The 20,040-nt window shown below is 45.3% G+C and overlaps 1 protein-coding gene across 3 annotated transcripts in view; it reads left to right on the top strand.

The window, feature by feature from the left end:
- CFAP46 (cilia and flagella associated protein 46) overlaps positions 1-20,040 on the top strand; it is a 254,459-nt gene that overhangs the window by 48,464 nt on the left and 185,955 nt on the right. For all 3 annotated transcript variants that reach the window (XR_013214466.1, XM_077258533.1, XM_077258532.1), the window contains exons 11-14: positions 3,892-3,990; positions 10,718-10,908; positions 12,716-12,944; positions 16,103-16,223. Coding sequence is in view for 2 of the 3 variants with exons in the window: in XM_077258533.1 (XP_077114648.1) it covers positions 3,892-3,990; positions 10,718-10,908; positions 12,716-12,944; positions 16,103-16,223 (640 nt within the window). In the remaining variant the exon portion in view is untranslated. The remainder of the gene's footprint in view (positions 1-3,891; positions 3,991-10,717; positions 10,909-12,715; positions 12,945-16,102; positions 16,224-20,040) is intronic.

Here is a 20,040-nt window from a genome sequence, read left to right as displayed (position 1 = left end):
CCTTTAAGAAGGTGCAAACTATGTACAAAAAGTTTGTAATCATGCATTGTTCATGATTCAGCAGTTCTTTCAATGATGAATAAACAGGAAACAAAAACAAAAGAAGGGATCCCGGGTAAACAAAGGGATCCCTTTAAGAGTTAACCCTGATCGGGTTGTAGCAGCAAAACAGCAAAAAGACAATCAGTTAACTATTTACAAATGATGAAGCATTCTTGCTTACTCAGTTTCTGGCTGCGCAGGAGGCGGTCTCTGACCTGCGGCTGATGCGGTGTCAGTGTCAAGGGTTGGTCTCTCGGGTGCAGTCAGGTCACCCGGTGTCTGGATTCGAAGGCCAACCCTGGCTGCAAGCTCAGTAGCCGCAACAAGGCGTACAGTGGCAATAGTAACAAGATCTGTCAAGTCCGGATCAGTCATGGTCGGGACAACAGGTGACACCCCCTCAGGCCCACATCGCTGGACGTTCCGAGCGCACCATCCTTGCGCACTCCGGTGGCGGGTGTAGGTCACCTGATCCCCCCTTTGCAATAGTGGGTCACCATATTGGTCGCGGCAGGGAGTCTTCACGTTGTAACTGGTAACGAAGACGTCAGTCGGTAGTCCCGGTTCCTGTATGGAGCCCCAACCCCGCTTTGGGTGAAAGGCCAGCACAGTTCCCCGCTTTACCGCGTCTTTCCTGCCGTGCGCAGGCTTTGGGCGCCGTACGGTTAGTGGATCAGTGTGTTCGGTCTCTTTTCGGTTTTTCCAATGTAGGATCAGACATTGTTTATATTGTTCCCAAGTGAGCACAGCAAGGGTGAGGCCCTCCTCCCGAGCCCCATCTGGCCCGATCCAGGGGGTGTCCCACCGGAGGACCACCCCGTCTGAACTCACATCTATGGGATCTCCCATCTTGGTCGGTAGTGGAGGCACCAGCTTCCCCATTGTATCGGGGGTAAGGATCACCCGCTCCACCGAGAGGAAACAGTTATTGCTGGGGTGAGGAGCGGTCACGGAAGCGGGATCGGTCAGGAGAGCTGGATCGTTCGGGGGAGCAGAATCGGCCGGGGGAGTAGGGGCGCTTCCCATACCTGCGCCTGATGTGATTCCACCGGTGTCGATCCGTTCCGCTGACAAGGACACTGGAATCGGCTGCAGCCCGGACCGCGGCTCCTCCGAGGTGGCCTCTTGATGTGGCTCCGCCCTCCATGGCTCCGTGGTTGGGATAGGTAGGCTCGGCTCCTCCGCCGGCAGCTCCAAGGAGTTCAGATCCTTCACCGGCGGTGGACGCAAGTCCGCCTCTAGTGGGTGAGGGCAAGCCGGGATCACTTCGCCGCCGCTCGGGCACTTGCTGATCGTCATCGCTGTCCGGCATTCGGCGGCAACGCATGCACCTGGCTCCGCCATTTCTCCGAGGTCGAGCTCCCTCTTCACCTCGGTCCCGCCGTTGCAAATCAGGGGGCGGTTCTCCTCTGCTGCTGGGCAGGTCGTCATCTCGCAGCAGAAGCCGGAGGGGGCGGTCACTACTTCTGGCGCCGCTTTGGTAGTCTCCTCCCATGGCACGCCCTCCTTCTTCCTCTGCGCTCCCTGTGGCGCTGCAATGGCGGCGGGTTTTGGCGGGAACATTTGGCGGCAGGTGGCAATCCACAGTCTTTGCAATAAGTCACAGTCCAAGCACAATAAATCACAGTTCCAAGGCACACATGACCCGATTCCTCAGGCTTAAGTAGATCCTGTTCGTGACACCAAGTTGTAGCGCCCCCACTGTTGCAGGGCCGAGGGGTACCCGGTACCGGGCCTCTGAGTCTCTGCTCTGGAGTTGTCACGGTGGCTAGACCTGGTCCGTGACCCTGCTGAGGGGCGTACAATGAAGGTGGAGGTATGGTGACGATGTTATGGTGCGGTGAAATGCCGGTCGCGGTAAATAACGAGGACACCAGGTTGCAGTCTCTTTACCTCTTTACTGAAGGCTTCAGGATCCTCAATCCGGAATACGGTTAACCAGGCTGCGCAAGTCCGGCCGGTCCGATGGCACCTCCAGAATTCCCTTTGCAGGTGGAAATCTGTGCCTACCTTCTAGCGCTTGTGTGTTGTGGTCCTCCCCTGCTGTGCTTACGGGATAGTCCCCACAACTGTTGTGTCTGTTTCTCGTGTTCCCTCACAACTCGATTCTGATGTTCTTCCACGTCCCCCAGATCTTATGGTTAGGAAGCACCCGTATGACGGGGAGGCTCGGAGCTCTTCCGGGACTCTAGCGTCGCCCCACTCCTGTTGTTACCCCTCCTGTGTCTTCCTAGGTCAATTGGGTGAGACAGCCCGCCTATAACTGACTGTCCTGCCGTAGGTTTGAAGTTTGGCCTGGAGCTCTATACTTCCTCGGCGTTCCGGCCACCGGTTACGCGCCTCAGTAGGATGTTGCCTTGTCTTACAGCACGACTCCTACTGGTATTCTCCTTGTTGCGTTGATCTCGTTTCTCACTCAGCACAATAAACCTCGCTTCTTGTCCTTTCTTGGGGTACCGCCGCTATATCGTGCAGGCGCGGTCCCGTAACGTTCTCTCTGGTCACTAGGCCTCTGTCAGGATCCCACCCCTGACAGGGACCCCTCTGAATCTTCCCCTACAACACCCTCTGCCACAAGTTGTTGCCTGGTTCCAACCCAGTCAGCTTTCTGAACTAACTTCCTATCCAACCCCCAGTTTTACCAGACTGTGAGGAGTGGCCTAATGCATAGTGCCCTTAGCTCCCCCTGGAGGCCAGACTGTGAAATGTATTGGTGTCTGTGATACCTGGTCAGATGAACTCCTTCAGTGCCATCAGACGTACCATAGCCCCCCTTAGCGGTGGAGCACCAGTACTGCAACGACCAGGACTCTGGGGCGCTGCAAGTGCATTGCAGTCTCGCGAGATGATGACGTAGCGGTGTCGCGAAACCGCTAAGTCATCATCTCGCGAGACCGCAATGCATGGAGCGGTCACCGGAGCGTCGCAAGGAGCGGGAAAGGCCTGTTCCTGATCAGGGGACCGACGGACGGTGAGTATATAACTATTTTTATTTTTTTAATTATTTTTAACATTAGATCCTTTTACTATTGATGCCGCATAGGCAGCATCAATAGTAAAAAGTTCGGGACACACAAGGTTAATAGCAGCGGTAACGGAGTGCGTTACCCGCGGCATAACGCGGTCCGTTACCGCCGGCATTAACCCTGTGTGAGCGGTGAATGGAGGGGAGTATGCGGGCGCCGGGCACTGACTGCGGGGAGTAAGGAGCGGCCATTTTTCCGCCGGACTGTGCCCGTTGCTGATTGGTCGTGGCTGTTTTGCCGCGACCAATCAGCGACTTGGATTTCCATGACAGACAGAGGCCGCGACCAATGAGTATCCGTGAGAGATATCCTCTGAGAAGGAGTGGTCACAAATGCACCCAACTGCTGCATTCAGAGTCCGACGGTAACACCCACGCGCTTTACCTGGCAAATAGAAATAGACATTGATCGAACAATGCTTCAGCTGAGCATTTGGCCGATATCCATCTCAGCCGACCCTCTCATACCCAGGAGCGCTGTCCCAGCCAAGTGCTCCTGTATTCTCTATGAGAAAGCTGCTAATCTCAGGGAGACCAATGCGATCGGCAGTCCAAACTCAGACATTCCTGGTAGACATCTCTCCTGACGATCAGTTGGCCAGCACCCCCATACGCATCAGTCAGCCAAACCTGTCGATATCGGTGGGTTCGGCCAACTTTAGTGTATTGTGTATGCTTGGCGTTAACTCTAAGTTCCATTGTGGTGATGTTGCAGAGTACTGAACAAATGCTGCTGAGTTCCTCGGAAGATTACGACTGATCACTGGAGATTTATTTTAGAATTAGTGTTTTTTGTTAATGTTTATCTGTCTGTTTTGTTTTAGGATCCAAAAACCCTCATAACCCTAGAATGTCTTGAAAGTGACCTTCAAGTCCTTAACCTTGGCCAACAGGTTGATAGCTATACTAAAAGTGCTGTTGAGGTACGCACTGGGGTCTTGCTGGGATCTTAATTGTATTGGGTTTTTCATTCTGATAAAAAAAAAAAAATTCCGTGTGTCCTTTTCTGAATTATTGCTCACGCTACAATATCTAGAAATGCAGACCATAAAGTGGGAGTGTAACCTGCACCTTCCCTAGGAATTAACGATGACCCATCCACTCTCCAGGCTTGTTTATTTTAGTAAACAATTTTTCCAATTTGTCCCCATAAAATAACAATTCTGGAGCAATTTTCTCTTAAAGGTTATCTCTCAGCAGGTATTTGGTTTGTAATCTAAAAACAGCAGGAAATAGAGGCTGAAACACAGAATTCAGGGATGTGTCACTTCTCAAAGTGCATGCTGTTGTTTATTAACTGTGAAGGATTTATCGCTAAAGGTACCTTCACACTAAACAACTTTGCAACGATAACGATAGAGATCCGTGACGTTGCAGCGTCCTGGATAGCGATATCGTTGTGTTTGACACGCAGCAGCGATCAGGATCCTGCTGTGATATCGCTGGTCGTTGCTGAAAGTCCAGAACTTTATTTGGTCGTCAGATCGGCGTGTATCGTCGTGTTTGACAGCAAAAGCAACGATGCCAGCAATGTTTTACAATGGTAACCAGGGTAAATATCGGGTTACTAAGCGCAGGGCCGCGCTTAGTAACCCGATATTTACCCTGGTTACCATTGTAAATGTAAAAAAAAAACAGTACATACTCACCTTCTGATGTCCGTCACGTCCCCCGCCGTCTGCTTCCCGCACTGACTGTGAGCGCCGGCCGGCCGTAAAGCACAGCACAGCGGTGACGTCACCGCTGTGCTCTGCTTTTACTTTACGGCCGGCCGGCGCTCACAGTCAGTGCGGGAAGCAGACGGCGGGGGATGTGACGGACATCAGAAGGTGAGTATGTACTGTTTTTTTTTTACATTTACAATGGTAACCAGGGTAAACATCGGGTTACTGAGCGCGGCCCTGCGCTTAGTAACCCGATGTTTACCCTGGTTACCCGGGGACTTCTGCATCTTTGGTCGCTGGAGAGCTGTCTTTGTGATAGCTCTCCAGCGACCACACAGCGACGCTGCAGCGATCGGCATCGTTGTCGATATCGCTGCAGCGTCGCTTCATGTGACAGTACCTTAAGAGATTAACCTAGTCTGGCAACATCCCCTGCTGTGATAAGCAACTCACTGTCTATTGACTTTGTACACAGAGAGCTTGTTTTGGGTGGGGTCAGCTGTGATGTAGGCAGGGTCAGCTGTGGTGTGGGCAGGGTCAGCTGTGTTGGCGGGGTTAGCTATGGTGTGGGCGGGGTCAGCTGTGGTGTGGGTCTGGGCAGCTGTGGTGTGGGCGGGGCTAGCTTTCTCAGCTCTGCTTGATGCTAAATCTAAAAGCTCTGATTGTGTCAGAACGGCTGCACGCAGTAAACTAAATAATACATCGTTGAATTCAGCTTATTTTTGCCTACATCATACGGCTCTCTGATGAGCTAGAAAAAACCTGCTGACATATTGATATGGAAATTTTGGTTTGGATAAATTTATCCCTGTGTGTGCTGTGGCCGTTCCCAATAAGACTGAGTATTTTGAGCGCTCATCAAGAATGGACTGTACACCATTGTGACAGAACAACATTCCATCAATACTGATACTTTATTGTACATACATAGTTTTATAATTGCATATAGAAAGGAGTGGTTAGGGGTTGTTAGGGGTGGTTAGTTAATTACCATATTGTCTAGCTATTATTTCATTGGCTGACTGAGTACATAATGTATTTAACTGAGTACATAACATATTCTGACTAGAGTCTACCTAGCAACAAGCTGATTTAGCACTCTTGGAAATAGCTGTCACCGTTATCCTGCTATTCAGCAACATTCTTAGACATTAGTTCAGAACATCTGGCCTAACTTCCCATTTTTAGGTGTCTGAAACATACTGCTGGAAAGTACCAAAAACCATCTGGCCTAGCTCATGTGGCTAAGTTGAGCAATAGATTATAAACTAGCTGAGTATACAAATACATATATATTTGTCTTTATGTAAGTATATATGACTTAAAGGAGTATACATGCAAGTGAGATCTACATGTTATATATATTTCTATCACAAGCCCCCCTTAGATATCACTTGCCCTAATCCTAGCCTCCTGTCCCAAAGCGCTGCAACTCTTTTGTGCTGCCGGTGAACTGACACAAGCCTAACGCCTGCGCCCTACTCCGTACAGACTTTTCGCAAATGGGCGGTCAGGAGATCTGTCCCTAACGGGGGTTCGTTGCAATCAGTTTCTTAGTCAGCAGCATGTGTAGTGAGCGGTGTGTATTCTTTATCAGGTATGTCATCTATTCGGTCAGGCAGGGCATCCACAACATCATTCTGGCTTGGGTGTCATCTTCTGGTAGGGGAGCTTTCTTTCAATGCGATGAGTGGATCCAAGTGGGTCTTCCCTCCAGTTTCACAAAGGTTGGTGTCATCAGCAGCACTTGAACAGCACCATCAAATCTGGGATCGAGTGGTGTTCTCCTTACAAACTTTTTCACCAACACCCAGTCTCCTGGCTTCAAGGAGTACGTACCGGACACTGAATCTGGATCTGGCGATGAAGAAAAAAACTCGAGAATGGATGTTAGCAAGTTTCTTGTTGAGTTCAATTACGTAAGCAGACAAAGTATCATATTGCATAGTCAGCTGCTGAGGCAAAGGATACCCCTAACCTGGGACTAGACCCAAACAAAATTTCATATGGTGACAGCTTTTCTGGGTCTCTGGAAGTGTGCCTTACACTAAGTAGTGTGATTGGGAGTGTGTAGGCCTAAGTCTGACCCTACTGCTGACCAGATCTCTCGTGTGAGATTTGCTGTGAATGCGGGTCCCTGGTCACCCTCTATCACTTCTGGGACCCCATAGCTGCACATCTCGTCTCTGAGAGTAGCTTCTTTGCAGTAGTCTTTGCTGACTGGTTCCTCACTGGGAAAGCTTCTGGCCATCCTAAGAACACGTCCACAACCACAAGGGCATATTCGAAACCTCCACTTGGCGGCATCTGGATGTGGTCTATCTGGATCCTCTGGAAGGGGTACAGTGGTCTGGCAAGACGATGTGTGGGAACTTTCTCCATTCTTCCAGGGTTGCATTTGCCGCAGGTCAGACAGCTGCTAGTGAACTTGGCTGTTAGGGTGGGGATCCCTGGAGCGAACCAGTAAGCACCAATCGGATCATTCATCTGTGTCTTTAATCTGTGTGTGGGCCCATGTGCCCACTGGACCACCATAGGGTACATGCTTCGGGGTAAACAGGGTTTGTAGTCCATTGAGTATACCCTTCCTTCTTCATGTGTTGCTCACTTCTGCATCCAGCATTCCTTCTTGTCCTTTGGGGCTTGCTCTTGCAGCTTTTTTGAGCAGATCCCAGGATGTCATCTTGTCAGGTTTCCTGTCTTCAGCTGTCCTGTAGTAGCCGTCCGGCTCTACGACCTCTCCCACTTCTCCATATTGTCTTCCTTTGACTGCTTATTTGGCTGCCATATCCGCCATGTTGTTGCCTCGTGCCTCTACTGTGTTTAGTTTTCCATGTGCTTTGACTTTTAGTACTGCCACCACTTTTGGAAGTTGAAGTGCGTTCAGCTGCATCAGCGGCATCGTTGTCGATATCGCTGCAGCGTCGCTTAATGTGACGGTACCTTAAGAGATTAACCTAGTCTGGCAACATCCCCTGCTGTGATAAGCAACTCACTGTCTATTGACTTTGTACACAGAGAGCTTGTTTTGGGTGGGGTCAGCTGTGATGTAGGCAGGGTCAGCTGTGGTGTGGGCAGGGTCAGCTGTGTTGGCGGGGTTAGCTATGGTGTGGGCCGGGTCAGCTGTGATGTGGGTCTGGGCAGCTGTGGTGTGGGCGGGGCTAGCTTTCTCAGCTCTGCTTGATGCTAAATCTAAAAGCTCTGATTGTGTCAGAACGGCTGCACGCAGTAAACTAAATAATACATCGTTGAATTCAGCTTATTTTTGCCTACATCATACGGCTCTCTGATGAGCTAAAAAAACCTGCTGACATATTGATATGGAAATTTGGTTTGGATAAATTTATCCCTGTGTGTGCTGTGGCCGTTCCCAATAAGACTGAGTATTTTGAGCGCTCATCAAGAATGGACTGTACACCATTGTGACAGAACAACATTCCATCAATACTGATATTTTATTGTACAAACATAGTTTTATAATTGCATATAGAAAGGAGTGGTTAGGGGTTGTTAGGGGTTGTTAGTTAATTACCATATTGTCTAGCTATTATTTCATTGGCTGACTGAGTACATAACATATTCTGACTAGAGTCTACCTAGCAAAAAGCTGATTTAGCACTCTTGGAAATAGCTGTCACCCTTATCCTGCTATTCAGCAACATTCTTAAGACATTAGTTCAGAACATCTGGCCTAACTTCCCATTTTTAGGTGTCTGAAACATACTGGAAAGTACCAAAAACCATCTGGCCTAGCTCATGTGGCTAAGTTGAGCAATTGATTATAAACTAGCTGAGTATACAAATACATATATATATTTGTCTTTATGTAAGTATATATGACTTAAAGGAGTATACATGCAAGTGAGATCTACATGATATATATATATTTCTATCACAAGATTCCCTTTAAAGGGACTCTGTCACCTGAATTTGGCGGGCTATGTAAATGCCCTGTGTCCGGTCCGATGGGTGGTGTTTCCTCTTCTTTCATTCACCCCTTCCTTTCCCGCTGGCCACAATATTTTCTTGAATTTCAGTAGGTTTCCTCCGTAGTTCACGCGTGCGCAATGCAATCTTGCCTTTGCGCACGCGCAGTATGCTTTGCCCAACTGCGGGCAAATGCGAAAATCATTAGTGCGCATGCGCCGCCGCACTATGTCCCGGAAGTATTTTGCTGTGTTCCGGGACATAGTGCAAGAAAATATTGCGGCCAGCGGGAAAGGAAGGGGTGAATGAAAGAAGAGGAAACACCGCCCATCGGACAGGACACAGGGCATTTACATAGCCCGCCAAATTCAGGTGACAGAGTCCCTTTAAGTCTGAATTGTGCTGTTTCTCTGTTATTCCTCCTAGAAATTATGACTACATTGACAGATGGGTGTTACCAGTTGGGGAGGGGTCCCTTTACTACTGCCCAATCATTGCTGACAATGTGAGACTGTGTAAGGAAATGCTTTGTTAAGAAGTAGAATGGTAACAGGTGTCAAGAGGAATAACGGAGGAACCACACAAGGTAGAGGTAGAAGAAAAGATACTCCAGAATTATTTTATGGAGAATGTGAAGTTATTTTAATTAAACAGACATGTCAGGTGAGATGGCAGGTTTTCTTTAAGGGTATATTCACATGGGGTGGATTTTTTTCGCCAGCAGATTTCACTTTGAATCTCCTTTAGGCTATGAGCACACGTTGCAGATTTGGCTGCGGATCCGCATTGGATTGGACGCTGCTGATCTGCAGCAGTTTTCCATGCGTTTTACACTACCATGTAAAGCTATGGAAAACCAAATCCGCTGTGCACATGCTGCGGAAAATACCGCACAGATTTGCTGCTGTTTCTTTTCTGCAGCATGTCAATTCTTTGTGCGGATTCTGCAGCGTTTTGCACCTATTCCTTAATAGGAGTCCGCAGGTGTCAAAACGCAGGTGAAATCTGCAGGGCGTTTTACCTGCGGATTTTTCTGAATCTGCGCAGAAGAATCCGCAACGTGTGCACATACCCTCAAAGTTTTATATGCAGACTTTACCCGATATATTGCAACCTAGTTTGACATGCTGTAAAATTCAAAATTCACTCCACAGATCAATTCCCGTGCTGATTTTTTACTGCATCATATGGCTGAGACTTGTTGCTTCTGCTGCTGCTGTTTGCTGTAGATTTTCCACCTGGATGGAATATCTACACTGTATCTATCCCACTAGAACATACCATTGTAAAGTACCCATGGATGTTCTTCAAATGAGGTTTAAAAAGAATATTAAATCTTCTAACTTGGGTGCAAGACACTTCCAAGGAGTACTGAAGTCAGTCCTTGGCGGTATTATTTATTTATTTTATTTATTTATGTATTTTACTCACTTATATGGAGCCATTAATTCCACAGCGCTTTAAAGTTATCATCACTGTCCCCATCGGGGCTCACAATCTAGATTCCCTATCAGTATGTATTTGGAGTGTGGGAGGAAATCAGAGAACCTGGCGGAAACCCACGCAAACACGGGGAGAACATACAAACTCCTGCAGATGTCCTTGGTGGGATTGGAACCCAGGACTCCAGTGCTGCAAGGCTGCAGTGCTGATTATGGCACAGTCATGTATTGGGAAGTTATTGTCTCTGTATATAACTGTATTTAATGTGGAATTTGTCTTTGACTCTGCAAACAATAACTACAGAAAACCTATAGGTCCTCTGTTGCCATAACATGCGGCAGACCTCCCTTTATCAGCTGCTTATTCTGTACTTTCTGCTTCTACTTTCCCGCTTTCTCCTAGGATTGGGCAGATATATGGTTTTCCTATCTTACTGGTCCTTTCCTTTGGGCACATGAGGATTGTCTAAATAACTTAAAACCTTACTTTCCCTGGAGGTTCTGACTCCAAAATCCCTGAATTCTTTTACCAAGAAAATGTGGTCATAAAGGATTTAGGTGAACGGACATTGCAGGTACTGTAGTCTCCCATGTAATGTATGTGTGCTTCAATACAGGCCCAGCTGCGCATTATAAACAGGCTGGAGACGACGCTGCAGAACGCCATCCGACTCGGGGAACCTGACACCATCCAGGATGTGTGCGCGACATTGTGGGCTCTGGGCCTGCCCTTACTGCAGCACAACCTGCGCAAACACCTGAAGAAGCCGCTACTGTCTATAGCTGATGCGCTAGAAGACATAGAAAGGCAAGTGGCCTAATGTGTCACCAGTCCAATTCTTGGTCATTTAACTCCCATTCATGACCAGGCACTTTTTTTTTTGTACTTTTGTAAATGTAGCTCTAAGGCTAAGTTCACACTAGGCGTTTTTGCAGCATTTTTTCCCTATGGGAGGTGGAGCCGCATATTCATCACTGTAATGAGCGGCACCACGTGACCGCTCATACAGGACAAGCTGCGGCGCTGAGAGGAAGCATCGAGGGAGCTGGGTGAGTATTTTATTTCCAGCGGGCGGGCGCACAGGGGATGGGAGGGGGGAGGTTGCCGGGAACTTTATTTTAACCACAAAAAATATAAAAAACATTGATTTTTCATTCCTTCTCTCCAGCGAACGCTGCTGGAGAGAAGGGATGAATGGCGGCTTCAGCACCACGCTGGGGGGACAGCACTTACTGTACCGCTGTCTCCTGCATTGCACACGGATGGCACACGGGCAGCATCCGTGTGCGGTACGTGTTTTACACGGACGCATTGACTTTAATGGGTCCGTGTGATCCGTGCGCTCCCACGAACACTGACATGTCTCCGTGTTTTTCAAACGGACACACGGTCCATGAAAACACGCTGACATATGCAGAGACACATTGATATTAATGTGTCTATGTGAGTCAGTGTCTCCGGTACGTGAGAAAACTGTCACCACACGTACCGGAGCCACTGACGTGTGAAACAGGCCTTATCAGCATGCACAAGAGACAAATCAAATATGGCAAAACCGCAGCAAAAGATGCAACAAAAAAACAAGGAAAACAGGCTTTTTTAGGAGCTTATTTCCTGCCAAGAGATCAGGTTTTGCTGCAGAAATAAAACACTGAAAAACTCCAAATGTGAACTTGCCCTTACAGTTTTTTTCTCTGTCATTACCCAAAGATTTATGCCTTTTTTTTTCATGATACTTGTGGCTTAATTTTTCTGTCATTTTTGTATTCATCTCTTTAATTTTTCTTTATATATTATTTAATTGCACAAAGTATCACAATTTACTTTGTATTTGGTTTTTCTTTTCCATTACAATTATTTTTTTATGTATGAAATATAATTATTTTTGTTTCGTCTTTTATGATTTAGTAATGATTACTATTTTTTTTTAATTGTTACTATTTTTTAATTATTGTTATTACTATTTTTATTATTCTAGATTTTTTTTATTGATTCCACACATTTTGCCCGCATAAGATCATTCATGACGTTTAACGGACATTGGAAAATTAATACATATTATATATATACCTTCGTTATATGGTAATTTTGAAATGTATCATGAGTGATCTTATTGGAGGAGGGGCAAAATATATGAAATCAATAAAAAAAAATAAAGCCAAAACAAAAATAATGGAATGGAAATATAGGTTTTATTGTTGATTTCCCTGTTACCGAGGATAGCATATTATCCCCAGTTACAGGGGATATTAATTTTCCTGGGTGCACATGTAGTTCTGCTAAAATTCAGCAGCTTCGGTCCAATCCTGTCACTCGGTGATCACATGATTACTGATTTAGGGAAACACTTATGTACTAATTTATACTTGTCAGAAGATATAGCCGGTCTTTAAGGGAAACTTTGGGGCTTTAAAAAGCGCTTATACGTCGGACAATGCTTTTTTTACACCGCCGGTACAGCTAACAGTCCTGTGTGATGATGTCCTGTTCTCCTAGATTGGTTGCAGAATACAAAATAGCTATAGATGGGATCTATTCCCTCATGGGGATTGGAAATACTGATTATATACTGCCCGACGCCGCACATCTATATCATTTTGTCTTTACTCTTCAGTTTAATGACCGTAATGCGCTGCCAGATTCATTTGGAAATTGCTCAGATTGAAGAAGAAGACGATCGAATTGAGGTGGCAATTAAACACCTTGAGAAAGCGTTGGCTCTAGATGGCAATGGGCAGTATCAAACCCACCTGAGAGGCCACCTCCATCGTCTCCAGCTGCAAACTGCGCTGTACACAAAGCCAGAACGTGCAGAAGATCAGGCCACAATGATCATCGAGCAGGTAATGTTCTGTGGGCAATTCAGGCCGGATCCGTCATCCAGCAGCATCTTACATATCACAGCTAGTACAAGTGCAATAAAAATATCTCAGGTTCAAGTCCACTGTGGGAACTGGGCAGAATCAGGCTTTGGCTGCGTTATCGGAGTATGTTGTACTCTGAACCTCGGCGCCATTTCAGAGAAAATATACTTAGCCGGCCGAGGACCATGCTTCTTGGATGACTAGTCTGAGGCAGGTTCTTCCCACCCCGCTCTTCTAGACTGACAGGATTTACCCTATATGTGTCTATCAGGGCCGGACTGGGACTAAAATTCAGCCCTGGCATTTGAAGTTACACAGGCCCACTTGCCACATGGTGACTGTATAATATCTTTGTACACTTGTAGGCAGGGCCAGTTTTAGGCAAAGTGGGGCCCTACACCTAGGCAAAGTTTAAAATGGGGCCCCAAATGCTAACATATTGCACATCACACAAAAGCATTTCGGTTGTATTTACATGCCCTGATCCCAGGCCGCTAAATGAGTTTGCTCAACAATACTGAAGTTGTTCAACGCTTGTTTCCCGGCCTCTTTCCACCAGCTGAGGAATATGCAGCATTTTACTTGTTTAGTAAAATGCAGCCCATAGGCCTCCATATATTATAATGTGCACCACAGTCCTCCATATAGTATAATACACTCCCTATAGTCCTCCATATATTAAAATACACTGCTCAGTCCTCCATATAGCATAATACACTCGTCATAGTCCTCAATTTAGCATAATACACTCCTCATAGTGCACCGCCATAGTCATCCATGTAGTACAATTCACTTCCCATAGTATAATGCACCCCATAGTTCTTCATATAGTATAACGTATTCCCCATAATCCTCGATACAGTATAATGGAGTCCACATATAGTACAAAGCAGCCACCACCCTACATAATATAATGCAGCCACCCCAGAGTATAATGCAGCCACCCCATAGAATATAATACAGCCCACCTCCCCATAATATATAATGTAGCCCCCACAGAATATAATGCAGCCCCCATAGTATAACACAGCCTCCCCCATAGAATATAATATACCCCCACAATAGTATATAACAGCCACATAGTATATAACACGGCCTCCCCCATAGAATATAACATACCCCCATAGTATATAGCACAACCCGCATAGTAGATAACACAGCCCATGTAGCAGTATACAGCACAGCCCATGTAGCAGTATACAGCACAGCCCACGTAGTAGTATATAGCACAGCCCACATAGTAGTATACAGCACTGCCCACATAGTAGTGTATAGCACAGCCCACATAGTAATACAGCACTGCCCACATAGTAGTGTATAGCACAGCCCACATAGCAGTATACAGCAGAGCCCACATAGTAGTGTATAGCTCAGCCCACATAGTAGTATACAGCACAGCCCACATAGTAGTATACAGCACAGCCCACACAGTAGTATACAGCACTGCCCACATAGTAGTATACAGCACAGCCCACACACTAGTATATAGCACAGCCCACAGTAGTATACAGCACAGCCCACATAGTAGTATACAGCACAGCCCACACACTAGTATATAGCACAGCCCACATAGTAGTATACAGCACAGCCCACGTAGTAGTATACAGCACAGCCCACGTAGTAGTATATAGCACAGCCCACAGTAGTATACAGCACAGCCCACATAGTAGTATACAGCACAGCCCACACACTAGTATATAGCACAGCCCACATAGTAGTATACAGCACAGCCCACATAGTAGTATACAGCACAGCCCACACACTAGTATATAGCACAGCCTACATAGTAGTATACAGCAGAGCCCACATAGTATATAGCACAGCCCACACAGTAGTATATAGCACAGCCCACATGGTAGTATACAGCACAGCCCATACAGTAGTATACAGAACTGCCCACATAGTAGTATACAGCAGAGCCCACATAGTAGTGTATAGCACAGCCCACATAGATGCCGGTATAGTTGAATGCGGCAGCGGCGGCACTGGGGGGGGAAGGGTGAGTCGGCGTGCAGCGGCCCACTACTGGCACCGGCCCTTCTGGCATTTGCCAGAACTGCCCGATGGCCAGTCCGGCCCTGGTGTCTATAGGAAGACCTGTCAGTCTTGGAGAGCAGGGTGGTAAGAAAGAACCCGGGATCGGCCTCTTGGCCTTGTCATCCTAGAAGTATGTTCCCAGACTGGCTTTTTAAAGTATATCTTCAAAGGCCGCAGCATTCCATACACAATAAAGCAGCCAGTGTCTGATCATTACTGCTTGTCTTTACCGGGCAGCATGAATCATTTGTCACGTTTCCCTTTAAGCGTTTTCCACCCTTAGAATATATATACAGTCATGGCCTAAAGTGTTGACACCCATGAAATTGTTACAGAAAATGAAGTACTTCTCCCAGAAAATTATTACAATTACACATGTTTTCTTATACACTTTTATTTCCTTTGTGTGTATTGGAACAACACAAGAAACAGAGAAAAAAAGGCAAACTAGACATCATTTCACACAAAACACCCAAAATGGGCCAGACAAAATTGTGGTTCTCAAGTCCTTAGACAGTTCTCTTCTCCTCTTTCTGTTCTCCATGCTTAGTATGGCACACACAGACACACAATGCAAAGATTGAGTGAACTTCACCTCTTTTTATCTGGTTTCAGGTGTGATTTTCATATTGCCCACACTTGTTATTTGCCACAGGTGAGTTTGAACGAGCATCACAAGCTTGAAACAAAGTTGTTTCCCCACATTTTGGAAAGGTGACAACAGTTTTGTCCAGCCCATTTTTGAGGTTTTTGTTGTTCCAATACACACAAAGGAGATAAACTTGTGTACAACAAAATGTGTAATTGCTATAATTTTCTGGGAGAAATACTTTATTTTCTGGAGCAATTTCAAAGGTGCAAACACTTTCGGCCATGACTGTATGTTATTGAAGTATTCGGGTTATACCCTTTGGCCAAACACCCTTTAGCCTGCAGTTGTGTTATGTCTTTGGTAAGTTGAAATTATTTTTCCTGACAGTTCTGCAGATGTCGGTGACACAAAAGTAAAACCTTGACTTCTCTTGGGAGTCTTAGTTCATTGGCCTCTGGCATGTTTTTCTCCATAAGATGTAGTTCTTGATTGTTTTTATTTATTTTAGGCAAAACAAAGCAATGCAAAGGACTCCATACGGAAGAAACGGCCGCTGCTTGTCAATGCAGGCCTCTGCTTGGCTCCTGATGTTTTCCAAATGGTGCTTGATAGCGAGAATGAAGCTAAAGGTAACCCATCCTGACTTTCCTAATTATACTAATTAATATCAAATCTGTATTAAAACAAGAATGCAGATCAGCAATTTCTGCTCAATTTTTGAAAGGTTTCTACTTTATTTACAAAAAGTGACTCAGTGCACTTGTGGTCTCCTTCATAGTCTTCCTTATAGAACCACGCCTTATTGTAGATTTGTGTGTGATACCACATCTATTCTCCTTGTAGAACCACTCCTTATTGTAGATTTGTGTGTGATACCACATCTCTTTCCTATGTAGAACCACGCCTTATTGTAGATTTGTGTGTGATACCACATCTCTTCTCCATGTAGAACCACGCCTTATTGTAGATTTGTGTGTGATACAGCATCTCTTTCCTATGTAGAACCACGCCTTATTGTAGATTTGTGTGTGATACCACATCTCTTCTCCATGTAGAACCATGCCTTATTGTAGATTTGTGTGTGATACCACATCTCTTCTCCATGTAGAACCACGCCTTATTGTAGATTTGTGTGTGATACCACATCTCTTCTCCATGTAGAACCATGCCTTATTACAGATTTGTGTGTGATACCACATCTCTTGTAGAACCACTCCTTATTATAGATTTGTGTGTGATACCACATCTCTTCTCCATGTAGAACCACGCCTTATTGTAGATTTGTGTGTGATACCACATCTCTTGTAGAACCACTCCTTATTATAGATTTGTGTGTGATACCACATCTCTTCTCCATGTAGAACCACGCCTTATTGTTGATTTGTGTGTGATACAGCATCTCTTTCCTATGTAGAACCACGCCTTATTGTAGATTTGTGTGTGATACCACATCTCTTCTCCATGTAGAACCACGCCTTATTGTAGATTTGTGTGTGATACCACATCTCATCTTGTAGAACTGTGCCTTATTGTAGATTTGTGTGTGATACAGCATCTCTTTCCTATGTAGAACCACGCCTTATTGTAGATTTGTGTGTGATACCACATCTCTTCTCCATGTAGAACCACGCCTTATTGTAGATTTGTGTTTGATACCACATCTCTTGTAGAACCACGCCTTATTGTAGATTTGTGTGTGATACCACATCTCTTCTCCATGTGGAACCACGCCTTATTGTAGATTTGTGTTTGATACCACATCTCTTGTAGAACCACGCCTTATTAAAGATTTGTGTGTGATACCACATCTCTTCTCCATGTAGAATCACGCCTTATTGTAGATTTGTGTTTGATACCACATCTCTTGTAGAACCACGCCTTATTGTAGATTTGTGTGTGATACCACGTCTCTTCTCCATGTAGAACCACGCCTTATTGTAGATTTGTGTGTGATACCACATCTCTTCTCCTTGTAGAACCACTCCTTATTGTAGATTTGTGTGTGATACCACATCTCTTCTTGTAGAGCCACGCCTTATTGTAGATTGTGTGTGATACCACGTCTCTTCTCCATGTAGAACCATGCCTTATTATAGATTTCTGTGTGATACCACATCTCTTCTCTTTGTAGAACCACGCCTTATTGTAGATTTGTGTGTGATACCACGTCTCTTCTCCATGTAGAACCACGCCTTATTGTAGATTTGTGTGTGATAACACATCTCTTCTCCTTGTAGAGCCACACCTTATTGTAGATTTGTGTGTGATACCACATCTTTTCCCCATGTAGAACCATGCCTTATTGTAGATTTGTGTGATTACACATCTCTTCTCCATGTAGAACCACGCCTTATTGTAGATTTGTGTGTGATACCACATCTCTTCTCCTTGTAGAGCCACGCCTTATTGTAGATTTGTGTGATTACACATCTTTTCTCCATGTAGAACCACGCCTTATTGTAGATTTGTGTGTGATACCACATCTCTTCTCCTTGTAGAGCCACTCATTATTGTAGATTTGTGTTTGATACCGCATCTCTTTCCTATGTAGAACCACGCCCTATTGTAGATTTGTGTGTGATACCACATCTTTTCCCCATGTAGAACCACGCCTTATTGTAGATTTGTGTGTGATACCACATCTCTTCTCCTTGTAGAGCCACTCCTTATTGTAGATTTGTGTTTGATACCGCATCTCTTTCCTATGTAGAACCACGCCCTATTGTAGATTTGTGTGTGATACCACATCTTTTCCCCATGTAGAACCACGCCTTATTGTAGATTTGTGTGTGATACCACATCTCTTCTCCATGTAGAACCATGCCTTATTGTAGATTTGTGTGTGATACCGCGTCTCTTCTCCATGTAGAACCAAGCCTTATTGTAGATTGGAGTCTGATACCGTAACTCTTCCCCATGTAGAACCACGCCTTATTGTAGATTTGTGTGTGATACCACATCTCTTCTCCATGTAGAACCACGCCTTATTGTAGATTTGTGTGTGATACCACATCTCATCTTGTAGAACTGTGCCTTATTGTAGATTTGTGTGTGATACAGTATCTCTTTCCTATGTAGAACCACGCCTTATTGTAGATTTGTGTGTGATTCCACATCTCTTCTCCATGTAGAACCACGCCTTATTGTAGATTTGTGTTTGATACCACATCTCTTGTAGAACCACGCCTTATTGTAGATTTGTGTGTGATACCACATCTCTTCTCCATGTAGAACCACGCCTTATTGTAGATTTGTGTTTGATACCACATCTCTTGTAGAATCACGCCTTATTGTAGATTTGTGTGTGATACCACGTCTCTTCTCCATGTAGAACCACACCTTATTGTAGATTTGTGTGTGATACCACATCTCTTCTCCTTGTAGAACCACTCCTTATTGTAGATTTGTGTGTGATACCACATCTCTTCTTGTAGAACCACGCCTTATTGTAGATTGTGTGTGATACCACGTCTCTTCTCCATGTAGAACCATGCCTTATTATAGATTTGTGTGTGATACCACATCTCTTCTCCTTGTAGAACCACGCCTTATTGTAGATTTGTGTGTGATACCACGTCTCTTCTCCATGTAGAACCACGCCTTATTGTAGATTTGTGTGTGATACCACATCTCTTCTCCTTGTAGAGCCACACCTTATTGTAGATTTGTGTGTGATACCACATCTCTTCTCCTTGTAGAGCCACACCTTATTGTAGATTTGTGTGTGATACCACATCTCTTCGCCATGTAAAAACCACGCCTTATTGTAGATTTGTGTGTGATACCACATCTCTTCTTGTAGAACCACGCCTTATTGTAGATATGTCTGTGATACCACATCTCTTCTCCTTGTAGAGCCACACCTTATTGTAGATTTGTGTGTGATACCGCAACTCTTCTCCTTGTAGAGCCACGCCTTATTGTAGATTTGTGTGATACCACATCTCTTCTCCTTGTAGAGCCACACCTTATTGTAGATTTGTGTGATTACACATCTCTTCGCCTTGTAGAACCACGCCTTATTGTAGATTTGTGTTTGATGCCGCATCTCTTTCCTATGTAGAACCACGCCTTATTGTAGATTTGTGTGTGATACCACATCTTTTCCCCATGTAGAACCATGCCTTATTGTAGATTTGTGTGATTACACATCTCTTCTCCATGTAGAACCACGCCTTATTGTAGATTTGTGTGTGATACCACATCTCTTCTCCTTGTAGAGCCACGCCTTATTGTAGATTTGTGTGTGATACCACATCTCTTCTCCTTGTAGAGCCACACCTTATTGTAGATTTGTGTGTGATACCGCATCTCTTCTACTTGTAGAGCCACGCCTTATTGTAGATTTGTGTGTGATACCACATCTCTTCTCCTTGTAGAGCCACTCCTTATTGTAGATTTGTGTTTGATACCGCATCTCTTTCCTATGTAGAACCACGCCCTATT

The sequence above is a fragment of the Ranitomeya variabilis genome, chromosome 4 (genome assembly GCF_051348905.1).
Source record: "Ranitomeya variabilis isolate aRanVar5 chromosome 4, aRanVar5.hap1, whole genome shotgun sequence".
Classification (NCBI taxonomy): domain Eukaryota; kingdom Metazoa; phylum Chordata; class Amphibia; order Anura; family Dendrobatidae; genus Ranitomeya; species Ranitomeya variabilis.
The sequence above is the reverse complement of the archived record's forward strand: the minus strand, read 5'-3'. Positions and strand labels throughout refer to the sequence as shown.